The sequence below is a fragment of the Mus caroli genome, unplaced genomic scaffold (genome assembly GCF_978045245.1).
Source record: "Mus caroli unplaced genomic scaffold, Mus_caroli_1 scaffold_14, whole genome shotgun sequence".
Taxonomy (NCBI): domain Eukaryota; kingdom Metazoa; phylum Chordata; class Mammalia; order Rodentia; family Muridae; genus Mus; species Mus caroli.
The window spans coordinates 70,753,369-70,774,061 of record NW_028227269.1 but is presented as its reverse complement, the minus strand read 5'-3'; the positions used below and the strand labels follow the sequence as shown (position 1 = coordinate 70,774,061).

The window sequence follows — 20,693 nt, the reverse complement described above, 5'->3', positions numbered from 1 at the left end:
GTGTGTGTGTGTGTGTGTGTGTGTGTGTGTGTGTGTGTGACAGAGACAGAGAGACAGAGACAGACACAGAGAGATTTGATGGCAATTGTTTCCTAGTCTTTGACTACAAATGTGACCTGTGGATCCTTGTCTGTTATAAGCACTTCTCTAAATTTTACTTATAAAATGAAAATTTGGAAACTGTCATTCCAATTGCCTTCAGGTCACAGAATTTTCTCTGCCTCCTCTGTCAGGCTTCCATCTGCAGAGGCATCTGCTCACATGCTTATTCTGATATGAATCGATGGCCTCTGCATAAACTAGGCTTCTAAAGTCTGCAAAAGAGCTGCTGAGCTCAGATGTTTGGAGGGATCTCTGTACACTGAAGAAAAACTTTTCTTCAACAGGATCCGAAAGACCCATTAAGGGGCAAGGAAATTTGTAAGTATCACACAAAACCCTCAAACACAACACTGGGAAAAGTGGGCTACAGGAGAGATACAGGCAGTTCACAGAGGCGGTCCTCCCAGCAGGCCCACGTGGGAGCCACTAACTATAGTGACATCTTGCATCTCAGATTCACTGCACACACACACACACACACACACACACACACACACACTGTGCCCCATTAGTGCATGGTCCCTCAGAGATGTTCATATTCATTTTTTTTGTGCTAGGTCTTCCCTACCTGGCCCACCGAGCCACCGAGGCTCACACACACTAGTCTCCTAGACGCTCCTTCATACTATATGTATACATGTATGTGTGTGCATATATAACAGTTATGTCTGCATATATAGTAGGCTAGATAAGAAAAGCACTTTATCACACAGATTTGTATTTAACAGTGTAACAGGACAGGATCCCTACCTGGGCAGCTGTGTGAGCCGGATACCACAGTGCCCACATCTGCCAGCTCTGCAGGAAGCACTGACAAGAATTAATTGGCTTTCCGGAGCCTCAAGGCTCCGTTCTCCTGCTCAGTGCCAACAATCCCCCGCAGGACTCTGCCGTCTCATAATTTACTGTCCAGAGAGTGTTCTGTTTGCAAGAGTCCTACCAAATAGGCACTACATAATGCTTATAAAATAGCAGATTCAAGAGTGGAGAAAATTTTAGGGTGTTTTGCTTAGAGGAAAGAAGACATGGCTACATCCAAAGCACTTGGCTCAGTCAGCATTTCTCTTGTGATTCTAACCTGGCATCTTCTAAAATGAATGAAAAAAAAACCTGAAAAGAATAAAGGATGAGCTTTATACAAGCCTGGGCAATATTTCTAAATGACAATTCTAAATACCATCATCTAGAGTGTTGAAAAAAACCTTAAAATACAAAATACAGAGAAATAAAAATCTTCATAATATTATTCTAAAAATATGAGTTAATTTTTAGGGGTGTCTAGATAACTTTTTAATTTGAAATATGCAGAAGAAACTTGTGTATTAGATAAGATGGTTTTATATTGATGTTTGTTTTAGTTCCTTAGATTTATACTTGTTTGAGTCTCCTTTCTCTTCTTCTTATCCATTTCATGATTTCAAGTTTAAACACTTTAGATTCTGCTAATTATTTAATATATACATATGTAAATATGCAGTAGAATTATGTATTTTAAAATTGTACTAATTTTACAAATTATCCTGAAGAATTAAATAAGTTACATTTTACATAGAAGAATATTATTACAATTTATTATTCTTTTTCTTTGTTGAAATAGTGAACTTTTTATTTGAAATTTTGCTTTTTATTGAAAATAGATTTTTTTTCAAACTTTATGTTCTCATCATTGTTTCCTCTCCCCCAACTCCTCCCAGATCCACACCACCTTCCCACCCACCCAAATCCACAGCCTTTCTTTCTCTCTCTCATTAGAAAACAGACAAGTAAAACAAACAGAAAAAGAAGAGCCTAAGAAGAAGCAGGAGAAACACACACAGATGCAGAGGTGCACATGTTTGCACATAGAAAGGTTCCATAAAAACACAAATTGGAAACCATACTATATAAGCAAAAGCCCTATTTTAAAAAGTGCCTCCAAAAAGCATCATGAGACAGAAACCCTCCTAAAATGCCACTGAATTCAATGTGGGTTGGCTATCTCCTGCTGGGCATGGGGCCTGCACATAAGTGCAGTTTGCATACCCAGTGAGACTCTACTGGAGAAAATCACTTTCCTCCTTATTAGCAGTTGTCAATTGGAGATAGCTTCTTGGTTAGGAATGGAGACTTGTATCTACTCTCTCTATTTGGTTTAGCCCTAAGTCAGGCCCTGTGCATGCTGCAACAGTCTCTGAATTCATATGTGCATTAGTCTTGCTGTGTCTAGAAAGGCCTTGTTTCCTTGGTATCTGTGATGATTTGCAAATGCTTGGCCTAGGGAGTGACACTATTAGAAGGTGTGGCCCTGTTTAAGTAGGCGTGGCCTTTTTGGAATAGGTGTGTCACTATGGGCATGGGCTTTAAGACCCTCATCCTAGCTGCCTGGAAGCTAGTCTTCTACTAGCAGCCTTCAGATGAAGATGTAGAACGCTCAGCTCCACCTGCACCATGCCTGCCTAGATGCTGTCATGCTCTCTCCTTGATGATAATGGACTGAACCTCTGAACTTGTAGGCCAGCTCCCAATTAAATGCTATCCTTCTAAGAGTTGCTTTAGTCATGGTGTCTATTTACAGCAGTAAGACCCTAAGACAGTATCTTTAATCTATGCTGGCTCTTACTATCTTTCTGCCCTTTCCCACAGAGTTCCCCAAAGGGACTTGATAAAGACATCCCGTTTAGGACTAAGTGTTCTAAGGTCTCTCACACTCTGCCTGTTGTCCATTTGTGTCTCTGTATTTGTTCCCATCTTCTGCAAGAGGAAGCTTATCTGATGAGGGCTGAGCAAGGCACTGATCTATGAGTATAGCAGAATGTTATATTTGGCTTTTTCCTAGGCCCATGCATATCGAGTCTCAGCTTCTTGGCCATCTGAGAAGTGCCAGGCCTGGATTTTTATCTATGGAGCAGGCCTTAAATCCAATCAGATAATGGTTGGTTACTCCCATAACTTCTGTGCCACAATTTCACCAGCGTATCTTGCAGGCCAGTCACCATGGTAGAGCAAAGGGTTTGTAGCTAGGTTGGTGTTTATCTTCCTTCTTTTGTAGTGTGCTGAGTACCTTCCAGTGCCATGAGCACTGATCAGTCGGGTGAAGGCTCTAGGTAGGCATCAGCTCAGCTTCTTTGTGTTCAGTGAGTTGTTACCTTCAGCAATAGGGGCTTACCATCAGTTTGTAGAGAGCAACCAATAGCCTCTGCTGTTTAGAGGTCATCACAGGCCCCCTTTGGCCAAAAAATCAATTAAATGTAGCTCATTCCTGGCACTGGAAGAACTCCTAAAGGGGCTTTAATTTGTATTCCCCTACCATGATACCTCTTGGCATATGCCTAAAGGCCATGATAGTCTCCTCCACTGATGTCTGCTCAGCCAAGTTCAGTGCTGCTCTGCTTACAAAAGAAAACAGAAACAATGGAAACGTCCTTCAGCTGATGGATGGGTAATGAAAGAGGGCTACACACACAGAGCAGAATTATTCTCAGCTGTAGGGAAAAGTTAAAACATAAAATGCTCTGGTAAATGAGTAGATTGAGAAAATGATATGTTGACGCCAAAGGACTAACCTGTATGTTCTCTTTTATTTGTGATTCTTTTTTTTTAATTTCACAAACTTTAATTTATTCATGTCTTAAACTTCCATTTTCGCAAGAGCTGTCAGATAACACAATAAAAAGTATCCAGTTTAATGAAAAAATTAAGATAAATAAAAAACTCTTTTAATAAAGATAAGGCACATAAACTATTTAGAGTAAGCACATACTAAAATTCTATTCCTTTTTTACAAACCACACATAAGTGGACTTCCTGCATTTACCAAAACCCTATGTAATAGGAGAAACATCTTCCAACATTTTTTTTCAAAAAAGATGTATGTGGCCTTTAAAATGTATAACTCCTGGGCATATATCCAGAAGATATTCCAACTGGTAAGAAGGACACATTCTCCACTATGTTCATAGCAGCCTTATTTATAATAGCCAGAAGCTGGAAAGAACCCAGATGCCACTCAACAGAGGAATGGATACAGAAAATGTGGTAAATTTACACAATGGATTACTACTCAGCTATTAGAAGGAATGAATTTATGAAATTCCTAGGCAAATGGATGGACCTGGAGGGCATCATCCTGAGTGAGGTAACACAATCACAAAGGAACTCACACAATATGTACTCACTGATAAGTGGATATTAGCCCAAAAACTTAGGATACCCAAGATATAAGATACAATTTGTTAAATGCATGAAACTCAAGAAGAACGAAGACCAAAGTGTGGACACTGTGCCCCTTCTTAGAATTGGGAACAAAACACCCATGGAAAGAGTTACAGAGATAAAGTTTGGAGCTGTGACGAAAGGATGGACCATCTAAAGACTGCCATATCCAGGGATCCATCCCATAATCAGCTTCCAAACACTGACACCATTGCATACACTAGCAAGATTTTGCTGAAAGGACCCAGATATAGCTGTCTCTTGTGAGACAATGCCGGGGCCTAGCAAACACAGAAGTGGATGCTCAGAGTCAGCTATTGGATGGATCACAGGGCCCCCAATGGAGGAGCTAGAGAAAGTACCCAAGGAGCTAAAGAGATCTGCAACCCTATAGGTGGAACAACATTATGAACTAACCAGTACCCTAGAGCTCTTGACTCTAGTTGCATATGTATCAAAAGATGGCCTAGTCGGCCATCACTGGAAAGAGAGGCCCATTGGACTTGCAAACTTTATATGCCCCAGTACAGGGGAATGCCAGGGTCAAAAAGTGGGAGTGGGTGGATAGGGGAGTTGGGGGGGGAGTGTATTGGGGACTTTTTGGATAGAATTGGAAATGTAAATGAGGAAAATACCTAATTAAAAAAAAAAGACACATGAACAACTATAGACTCGGTGTGACCAGCCCTTCCCCAGCATGATGGACTGCACCCTCAAACCATGAGCCAAAATAAACCATATCTTTATTTGTGATTCTTAGCTAACAATCTTTAGGTGTTGAGGACAGATTCTGGAGTGATGGCAGGCTGGGAGCTCTAGAGAGGGCACTCGGATACAGGTGCTATGAAGGGGACCTGGAAAATAGTGACAAAAAGCTAACTGGACAGAGGGAAGGGGAACAATACAGAGGGAGAATCCCCAAATAGTATGGGCTAATTGCTTTATTTACTTCCCAGAACTTGAAGTCTTAGACCCCAAAACTGAACTAACACATTGGACAAAGCACACTGGCAAAATCAGATTGGAACTGACCTGAAGGCTTCCTCCCTCAGGACTGGCTCTCATAATATCTAAGACTGCTATGCAAGCTGCTCAGGGAAGAATGATGATCAATAGTTCTCCCCCAGAGCCTTCAAACCACAACAATGACTACAATGGCAAGATATTCCCAAGAGTGCAATAGTGCTATTTATATCATGGGGGCAGAGAGTAACCAACAGCTGTCTAATTGGACTTGAGGCTTGCTCAACAGAAAGGAAGTCATGTCTGGTACTGTAAACCCAGCAGTTTGCTCCTGCTGGAGAGAACATGGTACTGCCACTTTTTTACACTGGTATAATTCCTAACTGCATTCTAAATACTTATCCTTAAAGCCACAGGTAAGTGTAGGTCTCACCCCGAACCAAAGGAACTCCTTTTTGCCACAGATGGAAACCATTGCAGAAATCCATAGAAATCCATGTGGTCAAAGTGGAGAAAAAAACTGAGCTTGAGTGTGCAGCCCCATTTGGTACATTACCCCCAGTCCCTGTCAGTGAGGCTCAGGGATATCATGGAAAAGGAGCAGAAAGATGTAAGAGCCCGAGGAGCAGGATATCTGCCATGAGAGAGTGTCTTCTTCATATCACAGGCTAACTGTTCCCGTGAACAGTGTGGTCCCCTGAGCAGGGCATACCCAATGGCAAGGCCAGTTGGCATGTTAACGTGGATGGGGTAAATCTCCCAGGGCCACAACCCTAAATCAATGGCTACATGCAATTAAGGGATGCTGAGAGAGAATCAGTTTCTCTGGAGACAAACCATGATAGGCTATCCCAAGCAGTCATCCCTAAGCATGTACGTATTAGCAACAGTAACTGCACACACATACACACACACATACACACTCAGGTGTGTGTTTTACATGATATTTTATGTGTTATATAGTACTCTGCATATTATATAACACATGCATGTATTTGTAATAATTAAAGAAGAGGTGGTGAATTTGAATGGACGGAAGCAGAGGACTTGGAAGGGGAGAGGTTGAAATGATGTAATTATACCCTTACAAATGAGCTTCTCTGAAAACTAGAAAAGGAAAGAACTCTCTATACATATGAACACAGTTTCTTTATACCAATAATGTTGGAACTGATGTGAAATGGAAATATGTGGTATAACAAGTTATAACATGTGTGCTGACAATTTGAAATATTGGAAAAATTACAAAATTCAACACATGAAAAAACATATTCCAGGCATAGATTATAGGCTATTGCACAGCAGTGTTCTCTTCAGCAGGCTTACATTATAACTTTCAATGATATTTTGATACCTTACATCACAACAAATCTCTATTGTTGTTTTTTGGTTTTGCAGGGTGGGGCATGTCTCTCCTCAGAGAAGATGTTTACATTTATTTTCTGTGGGTGGGATGGATATGAGAGACACACTTACTTTTTCCTAGAAACTTCCTCAGTCATAAGACAAAACAAAACAAAACAACCAAAAAGCATTAGCAGGTATCCACGCACAGCTGTGCTGTGTGTGGTGGGAAACAGCCTGGTGCGCTCCTTAGCCGCTCCTCTCTCAACCTTCATGTAGAACCATTTCTTTTTCAGTGGGAATTCATGGGAATTTGTTTAGGGTTTCAGCATTTTTAACTCTTTAGGGCTCTGGATTGGTTCTCTTTCTTTTTTTTTTTTAATTTTAGACTTTGGGAGTTTTGGTCTTTGGGAATTTAAAACTGTTAGATTGTTGGCACGGGGGTGGGGGCTAAAATAAGCTTTGTAATTTTTTTCCTTTTTTTATTAGATATTTTCTTTATATACATTTCAAAGCTTTGTAATTTTTACCAGCGCTGGCATTCTCACAATGACTATTCCCCTTTCTGCTCCCCAAGTTGGTAATATTTGCAGTGGTGCAAATGGTCTTCCAATTACGATTGCTCCTACAGGCAATTCCAGTGAACCCCATTGGATCATTACAAATACAGATGTGAAAGTAGATAGTGGGCTGTCTAGAAAGAGGAAGGGGGATCAGTAGGAGGGGGAGGAGCTTAGTTAGTTACTAAGGGTAGGATTGGAAAGACGATAAGCAGAGTAAGACTTGGCATTCGTATTAGAGCAATAGAGAAAACGGAGTGGGGAAAGTAAATAGAGACAAGAAGGGAAGGGAGCTGAGGCCCCTCTAAAGGTACACAGAAACTGTCCAAGGCTAAAGAAAGTCCTCACACAATTTGAAATATTCCCAGCAAAAGTTGGGAGATCTCAAGGCCAGGCCAATCTGTGGCCTCTGGGAAGCTTGTTGAGAGAGAGAGAGACAGAGAGACAGAGAGACAGAGAGACGCACAGAGAGAGACACAGAGAGGACATGGTAAAATGCAAATTTGAAATGAGATGTTGCATAGTGTGCCTCTCCTTGCAGTCCCTCACCAGTCACTTCCTTGCTTGGCCTTCCCTGTCTACCCAGGTGGGTGTCATTTAGTGAGAGCAGAACCTCTGTGGTGTTGTGCTTCCCGTGTTGGCCATTGCATTGTTCTTTCTACAACCAGAGGTGTGCTGTAGCTTCTGGAACATTGTATGCTTTAACTAAGAGTAGCTTTTGGGACGTGGGCACTTGAAAGCGGCTGGCACGCTTCTTATGGAAGTGCTTTAGGCCCTGACTCCATCAGCTCGCTCCCGCCTGCCCCACGATTGAGGAAGTTCGCTAGTGTCGATCTCGTCTGTTGCTCAGGCCAGACACTCACCGTGTGAAACACTAATTGTTTCTGACTTAGTTTTCATGGTTGGTATAGGTATTTTACAGGTATTCCCAAATGATCACTTTCACAGAAGATGGCACCTTTGTCTGGTATATTCTTTCGGTGTGTCCAGGATTTTCATATTGTGCATGCTGTGTGTGTGTGTGTATGTATGTGTGTGTGTTTACAGGTGTGTAGTTTATTTATGTGTAGACATTGAGACTCTGAGATTTAATATATAAAACTGTTGTAAGAAAGAATCAGGTCAGCAAACCATTGCCTGGCATATAGTAAGTATTTATTGACCTCTGTTTGCTTTCTATTTGCAGTGTTTTGCAGCAAGATGTAGAAACTTTTCCCCCTCCTCTAAATAATAATAGTAATAATAGTAATAATACTAATGCCAATAATAATGCTAATAATACTAGTAATAATAATTAATAATAAACAGTTCAATTTTATTGCATTGGGAGTTATACATTGTTGTGGACCTCAGAGGACAACTTGTGGGAGGTTGTTCTCTTCTTTCACTGTCTGGCTCCTGAAGATGGAATTCGGGTCATCGAGCTTGGTGGCAAGTGACTTTACTTGCTGGGCCACCTCACTGACTTCTTCTAGTAATCAGTGCCTTGGGGCAGGAAGAAAGACCCAAGGGAAACAGTCTGTAAAGTCAAATCTACCAACTTGTTTTCCCCTGCGCACCAGTGGATAGAAGGAATACTCAGTATAATGCTTTGGTGTTCGCAGAGGCTAATGAGCTCACTGGAAGCAGACCCTGAGGGGGACCTGGGGAAATGCAGAAGCAGGCTGTTGAGATAAGGACACTTCAGGATGAGGAGTACCTTTCCCTGTAGACAATGGATGGGCTTAATCTGAAACCAGCAGGACCCTGAGTACAAGGACAGGCCCTTGAGCCCCTTTGACGCACAGATGTGTTAGCCTCCACAAGCAAGTCCTTCTCAGCTGTCTACACCACTGATCATTTTACAGACCCACAGTCACTTCCAAAATCAAGTCAATGAAGTTAGAGCATATTAAGGAACCAGTTGTTGAAATACAGTGAACTGCTGGTGTCTGTTGCCTGGAAAATACCTGAGATGTAGACCATCCGGTAGACAAGGAAAATTAGCATGCTGATGTTCCAGTGTCTTGAGAAAGAGTGCTGTATTTTCTCAGTGAGGGATATCTGGTAGATTAGGCAGGAGAGAAACCTCCAGCCAGGAGCTTACTCATGGTCTGCTATTATTTTGATTGACAGGTATGGCAGCTGTTCCCGATGCCCTCGACCACTCTCCCTCTTCAACACTAAAAGATGGGGAAGGGGCATGTTACACGTCCCTGATTTCTGACGTATGCTATCCACCTCGGGAGGACTCTGCATACTTTACTGGAATTCTTCAGAAGGAAAATGGTCATATCACCACTTCCGAGAGCCCTGAGGAGCTGGAAACCCCCGGACCCTCGTTACCAGAAGTGCCTGGGATGGAGCCACAGGGCTTATTGAGTTCTGATTCTGGAATAGAGATGACCCCTGCTGAGTCTACTGAGGTGAACAAGATCCTAGCTGACCCCCTAGACCAGATGAAGGCAGAAGCCTATAAATACATTGACATAACCAGGCCACAGGAGGCAAAAGGCCAGGAGGAGCAACACCCTGGGCTAGAAGATAAAGACTTGGACTTTAAAGACAAGGACACTGAAGTCTCCACAAAAGCAGAAGGGGTTGGAGCATCAAACCAGCCAGCTCCTGTGGAGGGGAAACTCATCAAGGACCACTTATTCGAAGAATCTACCTTTGCTCCTTACATAGGTGAGCTCTCTGATGAGCAACCCAGGGTGTCTCTGGTCACTGCCCCTGTCAAGATCACACTGACGGAGATCGAACCTCCTTTTATGACTGCCACACAAGAGACAATCCCCGAGAAGCAAGACCTGTGTCTGAAGCCAAGTCCTGACACCGTGCCCACTGTCACTGTCTCAGAGCCTGAAGATGACAGCCCAGGATCTGTCACGCCTCCATCTTCTGGAACAGGTAGAGACATTGGTAATTCTTCACTTTGGGAAACACCAGCCTGCGGAGGGCTGAAGTTCCAAAGCAGTTAGTTGGCTGGGCTTTCAGGCATATATATTCCCTTCTCCTAAGCAGACCTTAAGTTCGATTAGATAGCTTTTGGTTACATCCAAGACATAAGTAGCACTATTGTACCCATGAGGGCATTTTGCTGTGCTGGTCATTGTTGTGGTTTGTAGCCTTAAAGCTATGGAGAACTATTGATCGCTTTTGTCCCTTGTCGGGTTACATAACGCCTTTGGGTACTATGAGGCAGCTCCTGGGTCACTTCCAATTCCTCTAGTTCCTGGTCAGAAGTATGTGCTATCTGCAGCAATAGCCCTTACATTCTGGGAGGCAACTGAGGGCAATGGCCTGTTTTTTACTTGCTAAATCTACCAGCCAATCTGGAAGAACAATCCTAGTTGTTAGAGTCGCACGCTGAGTTACAGAAGGCAGGTGTCGGAGCTCCACCCAGACCTTCTCCTACTGACTTGGGATTTCTGGAGGCAACCTTGAGCTGTACAGCTCAGATGTGAACTGTGGTGAAAGAGGGCTGGGGAGATGGCTCAGTGAAGACCAAAGTTCTGAGCCCTCCCATCCACATAAATGCTGGCTGAGAGGGCATGTCAGCCCTGTAGCACTGTAGTCACAGTGCTTGAGGGACAGGGACAGGGAATTATCAGAATACTCTAGCTATACTACCCGAGTCAGCGAACTCTGGGTTCCAGTGAGAAGCCGCCCTGCATCATCATGCAGCGATTGATGTTCTCCCATTCTCTGAAACCATCAATCCACATTCTTTATGCATTTGCTTATTCTAAACTTTTATATAAATGTAATATTATAATAATGCAGCTCACCAAGGTGTACTTCACTTAGCACAGTAACTTGAGGTCTGCTTTCTCATGCCCCTGTATTTCTCTGTCTCCTTCCTTTTTATGGCCAAAGAATATTCCACTATAAGGCCATATCACACTTAATTTATCCACTTATTAGTTGAGGGATACTGGGGTTGTTCCCACCTCTTATTTAGGTCACCGTTTCATCTGAAGTAAGGTTTTCATGTAGCATGAAGGAGGGTTCTGGCTTCATCCTTTTGCATATGATTACCCAATCACATTTCCTCTCTTCATTTCCAAACGATGACCGGTCCCATCTCAGTCCTTAAAACAGGGAAAGCATGGGGCACATGAAACAGCAAAGGCATTTGAAACAGAAAGTCACACATTTAGATTCAAGGCAAGTCATTTCTGCCAGGACACCAGCAATCAACTCAGAGGCTGCAACATGAGAGACTGAGACTGTGCTGTGTAAGGGAACCAAGAGACAACAGCAAGACCTTCGTGCTAGGGAGACATTGCTCTCTCTGGACCAGCAGAGTAGGAGGAGGTGATTCAGAAACCTGTGAAGAGGTAGAACTTTAAAAGACACAGGGAGTTATGAACAATACCGCAGCATCTCCTTCCTTCAGCCTTTCCTATTGACTGAACCAGGGTGGAAGGGATCCTGGACAATGTACATAATACATAGAAAATGGTAGGACTGGAACAAAGTTGCCAGGGGGTGGGGTGGGAGAAGCTCTAGTGGACCGATATTGTAACATGTAACATGGTTGCTCAAACCATTGCAACAGGTTGTAAGCGCCATACGTAAAGTGCCTGTCACCCAATGGATGCTCGCATGTAGAGCTGTGCTGGTGCCAGTACTGTCCTCTGAAGAATCCACTCTTCAGAATGGTGCCATAGATCATGTCCCCATTGGCACCCTTGGTCCTCCCCTCCCTCCTTCTCATCCTTAGCCCACCACGTGGAAGTAACTTCATGTAGCCTTTACACTACTACTTTGTCTGGAATCATAGCAAGGGCTTAAGCACATGGCTTACTAAAGAGAGTGAGCCATGACGAAAGCAGTTTGAGGTGGTACAGTAACAATTGTCAAAAGGTTTGAGAGAATGAAGCAGCTGTTTTGCGTTTTAAGTTATATTTTTAAGATTATAATAGTTATACTTCTCCCGTCCCTTTCATCCCTCCAAAGTCTCCCCAGTGCCCCGTCCTGCTCCACTTCAAATTCATGACCTTTCCCACTAATTCTTAATGCGTGCATATATATCTATACATATATATCCCTAAGTATAAACTCCTCAGTCCACGTAATGTTACTTGGATTCAGGAGAAACAGTTGTTTTAAGACGCTTCAAACATTTCTCTACTCCAGTGATCACTCTTTCTACGAGATAAAAATCTCCTGAGCTCTGACACACCCACACTGTCTCCACTTCTACCATACTCCCGTGTTTATAAGTCCTTCCAGACATCATGGCCTCCTTTGGGTAGTGATAGATCATTGTGACTCCCATCTTCAGGCTTTCGCACTGCTTGGCACACTTTTCCTTGGGAAACAAAGGGTTAAATCTACGCCTCTTACGGAAGCCTCATCTGTTTAAAGCAGAAGCCTCATCCCACCCTGTCCAGAACAACTGATTCCCTTACCCTACTCTGCTTCTCCCTCCTGGCACTCGCTAGGACACCCCATGCACTTGTTATACATACTGCTGTGTGATGTGACCCCTTGCCATTTAAACTTTTGACCCTGCTTATGATGTGTAGGGTAAAGTTGGTCCTGCTTTGTAGAGAATTTTAAAACTCTAAAATACGTTATCTGGTCCTCTCAGAACCCTAGAGCCACAGATGATGCAACCATGAACAATATAATATGATCATTTTGCCTCCCTAGAACCCCATAGTGATCCTAATATTCTGTAGGAAACTTTGGATGCTCAGTTCTTGCCACATAAGGTCCAGAGATGGATGTCTAAGGTACCTGGAAGAAAGGCCCTGCCTGCTCTATAACAAAACAGTACCAAACTCCTGAACCCTGTTGCCATGGTGATTTTAACAGCCAAGCTCAACAGGGTTGCCAGTGTGGCCTCCAGGCCATCTGGAGGAACATCAGGCAGAAGGCAGACACTTGCCCTGGGGACGGGGTGACTCTGAGTTGATGTCTTCTCAAGATGGGGTTAGCAAAGTACAGCAGTGGGCTGCTACAGCTGCAGTCCCATGAGGTGGCACGGCTGATAATCCTCTTGTGGGGGTGGGGAGGGAAGCAAAAATGGCAAAACCTTTGAATTTTAGGCTTTAAAAATAAAAACATTCTCATGAGAAATGTAAAGCTCAGAAGTCTAGCCAAAGTCCATCTCCTCTTATTAACAGAGACCCTGGGCATGGGGAAAGGATAACTTTCAGATTTCTTGATGTTGGTGGACTCAATTAGGAATATGTATCCATTTGATTATCTGATGAAATCTGTGTAGCTGAGAAACTCCCTCGAGGGAATGAATCAGAAATTAAAATGACTTCTAGAATCTTTGGTGCACCAAAACAGACAGAACAGCCAAGATTCTGTTGCTAAGAAATGACAGGGTCATTTTTTTAAAACAGCTAGATTAAGATGGATAGGTATGTAAATTAATTGGGCCACAACAGTAATTAGCCTTAGTTTAGGTGGCTTGTCTTTCCAGCAAAGCCCTGGAAACAGACTATTTCTGTACTAATGAGATGTGTGTTTCTCAAGCAACGACAAAACATCTCCCCTAATGGAATTTTGTTTTATTTCTTTTCTCTGTGTCCATCTGTCTGTCCGTGTGTGTGCCTCTCTGGCTCTCCTTCGCTCTGTGGGAGGACAGAACCATCTGCTGCAGAGTCCCAGGGGAAAGGCAGCGTCTCCGAGGATGAGTTGATTGCTGCCATTAAAGAAGCAAAGGGGTTATCATATGAAACCACCGAGAGTCCAAGGCCAGTGGGCCAGGTGGCTGACAAACCCAAAGCCAAGACCAGGTCTGGGCTGCCCACCATCCCCAGTCCCCTCGACCAGGAGGCCAGCAGTGCGGAGTCCGGAGACTCAGAAATTGAGCTGGTGTCAGAGGACCCCATGGCCTCTGAGGATGCCCTGCCTTCTGGCTATGTGAGCTTCGGTCATGTGTCGGGCCCGCCCCCCTCTCCTGCCTCTCCATCCATCCAGTACAGCATCCTGCGGGAGGAGCGCGAGGCTGAGCTGGACAGCGAGCTCATCATCGAGTCCTGTGATGCCTCCTCAGCCTCGGAGGAGAGCCCCAAGCGCGAGCAGGACTCGCCCCCGATGAAACCGGGTGCCCTGGACGCCATCCGCGAGGAGACAGGCTCTCGGGCCACCGAAGAACGAGCGCCCAGCCACCAAGGCCCTGTGGAGCCCGACCCAATGCTCAGCTTTGCCCCTGCTGCGGCCCTCCAATCCCGCCCAGAGCCGTCGTCTGGCGATGGAGCCTCGGTCCCGGAGCCGCCCGTATCACAGCAGCAGAAGCCTGAAGAGGAAGCTGTGAGTTCCAGTCAAAGTCCCGCGGCCACTGAAATTCCTGGACCACTTGGTTCTGGCCTCATGCCCCCTCTGCCTTTCTTCAACAAGCAAAAAGGTAAAGGGGACAGCTTTTCTGGTTCAAGTAGGGTCGTCTTGCCAGAGTCCTTCCTGGGTGCCCTGAGGTATGCCCCAGGAAGCTGAACGGTCACCATGATGTGTGTCTGGGGCCAGTGGCCCATTGCCACTGCGGTCTGTTTCCCTGTGAGTTAAGCATCTTTTCTCTTCCCATGCCTTAATCACAAAGGGTTCTGTGTGCTCCCCAGGACTGTAGTCGGTGACCCCATCCTTCCTTCCACTCCAGGGCCGGCTACCTCTGTGGACAAGTGAAGCTTTGCTTGGAAGTGTCCAGACTTGTTGCCAGTGTCTTCCTACTTAAAGATGGGAGATGGCTAAGTCCCTTCATGCCTAAACCCACTTTTAGCTCAGTTTTGCCTAAATGGGCCGTGTGTAGACCAGCTGCATCCTTTCTCATACCCAAGGAAAGAGAGTTTTGGTTTTTGAGATCTAGATAATCGGAAAAGACAGCCACCAAAACTGCTCACACAGTTTCTTCTGTCCTCCAGTGGTACCTAATATGACTCAATGGTTTTTAAAGTTGCTTATAATTTAGAACTATTTTACTTTAGTCATTAGCTTCTCCCTCAGAGAAAGTCTTCAAATGAAAGAACTCAGTATTTTGTCATCTAGAATCCGTGGGTATAAAGGAGATATTTTTCCCCAGTATCTCAAGTTGCCCAACACACTTGGTTGCGGATTCTTCATGGATTTCAGAGGAAAAAGAACCAGATGGCCAGATGAGGCAGGTGCTGCTTACTCTCGGAGCGCACCTTTGCTCTAGGGCCCTGGGAGGGTATTTGAAGTCAAATTTAAGAGTAAGAATGCATATTTGCTTGGCAACCTTTGAAACTAATTTAGATTATTTTTCGACCACTCTGACTGGGATGGGGAAGAGCCCCGTGGCATGCAGGAGCTGTGCCGACCTGAACAGCTTTAGCCTCCTGAGCCTGAAATGGTTAAGCTACATTCCTGCTGCCATGTAACATATAACAGGCAGGCCCCTTTCCTTCCCAAATCGGAGAGACAAGCTCCACAGCTGGGGTTAGCAGACATCTGCTGAAGACCTAAAAAGCCAGAGCTCTGGACGCGAGCAAGGGCTGGAGCGAGCAAGAGCTGGAGCGTACACCTTTTATGACCAATTTGATATCGTTCAGATCTCACCCCATAAGGCTTAGACTGTCTGTTGCTAAGTTTAGATACTGGAGAAGAGGTAGTAGAAGTCTTTTCAAAAGATTGAGGGGCCCCAGGGTGAATAACCTCTGCTCGCTCCTGCCCTGAGGTGTCCTTTGAAATCTACTCTCCCACTGAAATCCACTGCTCAGCTGCTCTCTATGCTGGGAAAGCCAAGGCCCGGAGGCCCCAGCGGATGGCTCAACAGCAGAGGGCTGTTGGAGCTTTGAGGTTCCCTCCTCTCTGTGCAGCTCCATTTCAGCAGAGAAAGCTTGCTGCTGCGAAACTGCCCCCTAGCTGATCTTAATCACTTTGGCTGGCCAGCAGGTTGCTGCTTAAGGAAAGCTTGACTGCTCTTAACTGTGAGGTCAAGTCAGCTTGTGTCCAGTGAAGCATCAGTAGCAGATGTATTTGGGTTTATGCGTCGCAGGCATTGGACTAGCCTTACAGGCGCCGGCTCTACTTCTCAGGACTTGGAAACATTTAGAATAAGACTCAGCCTTCCGATGGCACCATGGTATGAGACAGGTTTACTGGTCCCAGGTCTGTGATTTTGAGCTTTCTTACCCTTCAGAGCCCTCTACAGCTATAGAGCTGGAGAGAAAATATTTTTCTTTGTGTCTCATTTCCCTCCTGTGCTCTGCGTTCTCATCCTCCGCACCTCTAGAACAGCCAGTTATGCCCTCAGACTCTGAAGGGGGAGATTCATTTTCATTTCTGAAAGGTTATCTCAACTCTCAGGAATGTGCAAATGAAAAGACTAATTTTAAAAGTCCTCAATTAATCATTTAACAGCAAATCTGACTCATCGGGCTAGGTGAGGGCTAGGCTATGGCAGTCAGCTGTCACAGCCCCACCTAAGCCTGTTCTACTGCAAGTCACAGTGGCTCTCCGCTTGTCAGACCCACTGCCCCTTTTCCATCTAAGTTTTCTTGTCCTCTCGGGAAATATAACAGTGTAGTCCTGATCTATCTTTAAAGCACTGTATGGAAAAAATAGTTTCAATTAAAAGCAAGCAAGCAAGGAAGGAAGAGAGAGAGAGAAAGATAGAGAGGGAGAAAAAGGAAGGAAGGAAGGAAGGAAGGAAGGAAGGAAGGAAGGAAGGAAGGAAGGAAGGAAGGAAGGAAGGAAAATAATACTGGTTAAGGGACTAGAAAGATGGTGCAGCTGATAAGAGCGTTTGTCGCTCAGTTTCCAGCACTTAGGTTGGGTGGCTTTCAAGCCCCTGTATCTCCAGCTCCAAGGGAATCTATAGCCCTCTTCTTGCCTCCAAGGGCAGTGCAGTCACATGCATATACATGCACACACACACACATACATACATACACAAACACATACCCCACACCCCAGACACACACATATACATACACTTAAAAAATTAAGTTATAAGAAGTAAAATACTGGTTAAGAAAGTAATGAATAATTTTGCATGGATTTTTTTATTGTAAGAATAATGTAATATTGTGTATATTATTTTTGTAAAATTTAATTACTTTTACTATTTTTTTTCTGAGGCAAGGTCTCACCAAGTTGCTCAGGTTGGGGTTAAATCAACTCTGTAATCCAGGCAGACTCTGAATGTGTAAGTCTGTGTCACGCTTCCACATCTGAGCTCACAGGTCCCAGCTTTATGCCATCTCACTGAAGAGTTAGGTGAAGGACTCTCAAGTGCTCCGTCACCCCTCCTCAGGGTTTTTCTCTTCTTATTGCACTGATGTTTCTCCTTCCTGGCTCTTCCCTGTCACCCTCTTTCCCCACCTTTTTTGCCCTTTTCCAGTTGCCCTGGAAGTGTTCCAGAGTTCTCTCCTCACCTTTTTTCCTCCTTCAGGTCCTGGGTCCCAGGCTAACCTCCCCTGTGGGCTTTTAGCTAATGGGTTTTATATGGTAAATCCCCAGTTTGAAGACATCTCTTTTGAGCTCCAAGTTTGTTTCTGCACTGTGACTGGATAACTGGCAGGACTTCCTGAATTCATTTCATCCATGTTATTTGTCTGAATCTCTCCTTTCCTTCTGCTTCTTCTTTTTCATTCTGGAGCAAATGAAGCGATGTTATGTACGTTCTACTCATCCTTCATGGTTATAACTCTCACATCTGAAACACTGACTTAGGGCTGGGTTTGTAGCTCAGTGGTAGAGAGCTTATCTAACATTTGTAAGGCCCTGGTTTCTATTTAGCCCTGCCAAAAAGAAGGTATTATGAAGGCAGTCTGATAATAACTCTTGCTGTCTCAAATAGCCATACACTTTTGTACTATAAAGTTTTCATCCCTCTGAAATCCTACTGTAGGCACTTTTGTGTGTGTGTGTGTGTGTGTGTATTATAAAATGTATATTGGATACTTGTGAAGGTGCATTTTATTTACCAAGATTTACCTGCCTTTGTTGTCACTTTTCAGTGTCACACAATAAATTGTGTCTGTCCCACAGTATTTGGGAGAGAAACCAAGGTCAGTATGACCCATTTATGCTTCTTCTGGTAATTCTAAAACTAACTAAGTCACCATACTTAGCTGCTTCTGTAGGATTGCATTAATAAATCTGGCCCTAGAGATTCTTGGAAAATCTCTTCCTTTCACAATAGAAATTTCAGCATCAGCCGGAGGCCTGACACTCTGCTGCTACAGCGGCTGCTTCCTGTCAGTTTTCATCAAGACGGAGCAGCAATTAATTGCCTGATGTAGCCTGGCTCTTGTGTCAGTGTGAGCCAGTGTATCGGCCAGGGTTCTCCAGAGGGGGAGAGTGACTCACAGTCTAGGCACTGAGTGGCCTCACAATGGCTGTGTACACACTGAGGAGGTCAAGAGATACCTCAGTAAGTCCCGATCTGGCACTGGACGTATGGAGGCTTCCTAGTCAGCTGCTAGCCTTCAGTCTACATGGGAAGGCTAAAGAAGCTGGATTCTGAGGATAGTAACATAGACAGGACAAACATACTCACAGCAAGAAGCCTTGCTCGTCCTTGGGCTTCTTCCTGTCTAGGTTGCCGCTGGAAGATGCTGCTCTCTCTTATAAGGAGTTTTCCTAACTCAGTCTTTCCTGGAAAGGTTCTCACAGGCCCACTCAGAAGGAGTGTCTCTTAGTCCATTCAGCCAGATCCAATCAAGTCAAGGATCTTGATGCTCATTGCAACCGTACAAATACTTAAGACACATCAGACTTCCCAACTTAGGTCATTTGGAGCATCTAAGCTAATTTCATGTGGCTTTTCCCAGTGATGAAAGATGCCCTCCTCTGAGTATCCCTAGAATGAGATTGTCAAGTTGCCATCTCTATCTGTTGGCTTCCATTTGTTGGCTTTTCTTCATAAAGTAGACACAAGGTTAAAGTTGCTCAAATTGCACGTGGATCGATATTTTTAAAACATTGGCTCCAGGGGACTGGGGGAGATGTCCTTCTCGGCCATGAATAAAATTGTTCCAGATTGTGGAAGCCTCTGACATTTGTTATTTATAGGACAGTCTTGACACTTCTTCCTCAGGGCATGGTTCTTATATGCTGTAATATCTCGCTGTCAAATCTTAATATATAACCAACTCATTAGTAAATTTTGTCTGGGCATGGAAAGGGAATGAACCAGCTACTAAGATGGATCCGAGTCAGCCTGGAACCTGTCCATGGAATAGTTCACAGATAGCAAACATTTTGGTTCTCCCAATAAATAATGACTCTACCCAAGCCCTTTGTCCCTGTTAGAAATTATCTTCAGTTACAGGGCTAAGAGGACATACTTCTAATTTTCAGAGTCAAAAAAAGCCTCCAGGGGTTTTCCCTACCCCTTTGGAATTTGGCTTGCTTCCCTTCAAAATTTCTCTTGATTTTAGATTTTGCTTTCAATTGTACTGGCTATTTTTGTGTCAACTTGACATAGCTGGAGTTATCACAGAGAAAGGACCTTCAGTTGAGGAAATGCCTCCATGAGATCCAACTGTAAGGCATTTTCTCAATTAGTGATCAAGGGGGAAAGGCCCCTTGTGGGTGGGACCATCTCTGGGCTGGTAGTCTTGGGTTCTATAAGAGAGCAGGCTGAGCAAGCCAGGGGAAGTAAGCCAGTAAAGAACATCCCTCCATGGCCTCTGCATCAGCTCCTGCTTTCTGACCTGCTTGAGTTCCAGTCCTGACTTCCTCTGGTGATGAACAGCAGTATGGAAGTGTAAGCTCAATAAACCCTTTCCTCCCCAACTTGCTTTTTGGTCATGATGTTTGTGCAGGAATAGAAACCCTGACTAAGACAAATTGGAAAGCAAAAGCTAAAATCAAGAGACACCATAGGTGCAGTCTCTACACTTCTAAATCTCATCTTTGTCACCACACAAAACACTCTTGAAATTCAGACAGCATACATTTCACTCAAAGATATGCTAGCCATTTCAAAGGAAGACCGCCATTTTATTCATCCTTCCTTTGATTCAAGCAATATGGCACATGATGTGTGTAACACAACCTGTTTAGCAATAACCAAGGCAGCTGTGAACAGATCCTTTGTAGGCTTTGGGTTAAGGTCTGAGAAGAGCAGACCTAGAAAAGGAAATACTCCTCAGAGTTTTGTGAGAGACCTGCCTGGTCACGGTGGCGTTTAGTGATTGATATGGAAGTCAAAGAAAGTTATAGAGATGAAGCAACAGGAGAGTGGATTATGGCAAGAGCTGATTAAAGACAGTTTTAGGTAGCAGAAAGTACAAAGGCCAAAGGTAGAAAAGTTCTAGGCATAGTCTAGAAACGAAGAAGAATTGATATAGCAGGATGTGTAGGCAAAGGAAGTGTTCAGAAAAGGAGTCAGTTGACTGGCTCATATCATGTGCAGAGTCGGGTCTTTCCCAAACATTCTCAGCAGACATGAAAAGAGTTTCAAACTAGGAAACGACATGACTTTCTTAGCCTTTTACATATTGGTGATATTAGGGAGGAAGGTTTGGGGAAAAGACAAGTTGGAAGACAGAAGGTAATTGGGAAGCTGTTGCCAGAGCAAAACAGTAGTAGATGAGAGGAAGAAAGCAATGGACAGGAAGG

General features: G+C 44.1%; 1 protein-coding gene across 1 annotated transcript in view; it reads left to right on the top strand.

Moving 5' to 3' along the window:
* The window catches only part of Rtn1 (reticulon 1), a 202,965-nt gene that overhangs the window by 92,333 nt on the left and 89,939 nt on the right, over positions 1 to 20,693 (top strand). The window contains exons 2-3 of the mRNA XM_029484872.2: positions 9,276 to 10,049; positions 13,753 to 14,514. Of these exons, the coding sequence (XP_029340732.1) occupies positions 9,276 to 10,049; positions 13,753 to 14,514 (1,536 nt within the window). The remainder of the gene's footprint in view (positions 1 to 9,275; positions 10,050 to 13,752; positions 14,515 to 20,693) is intronic.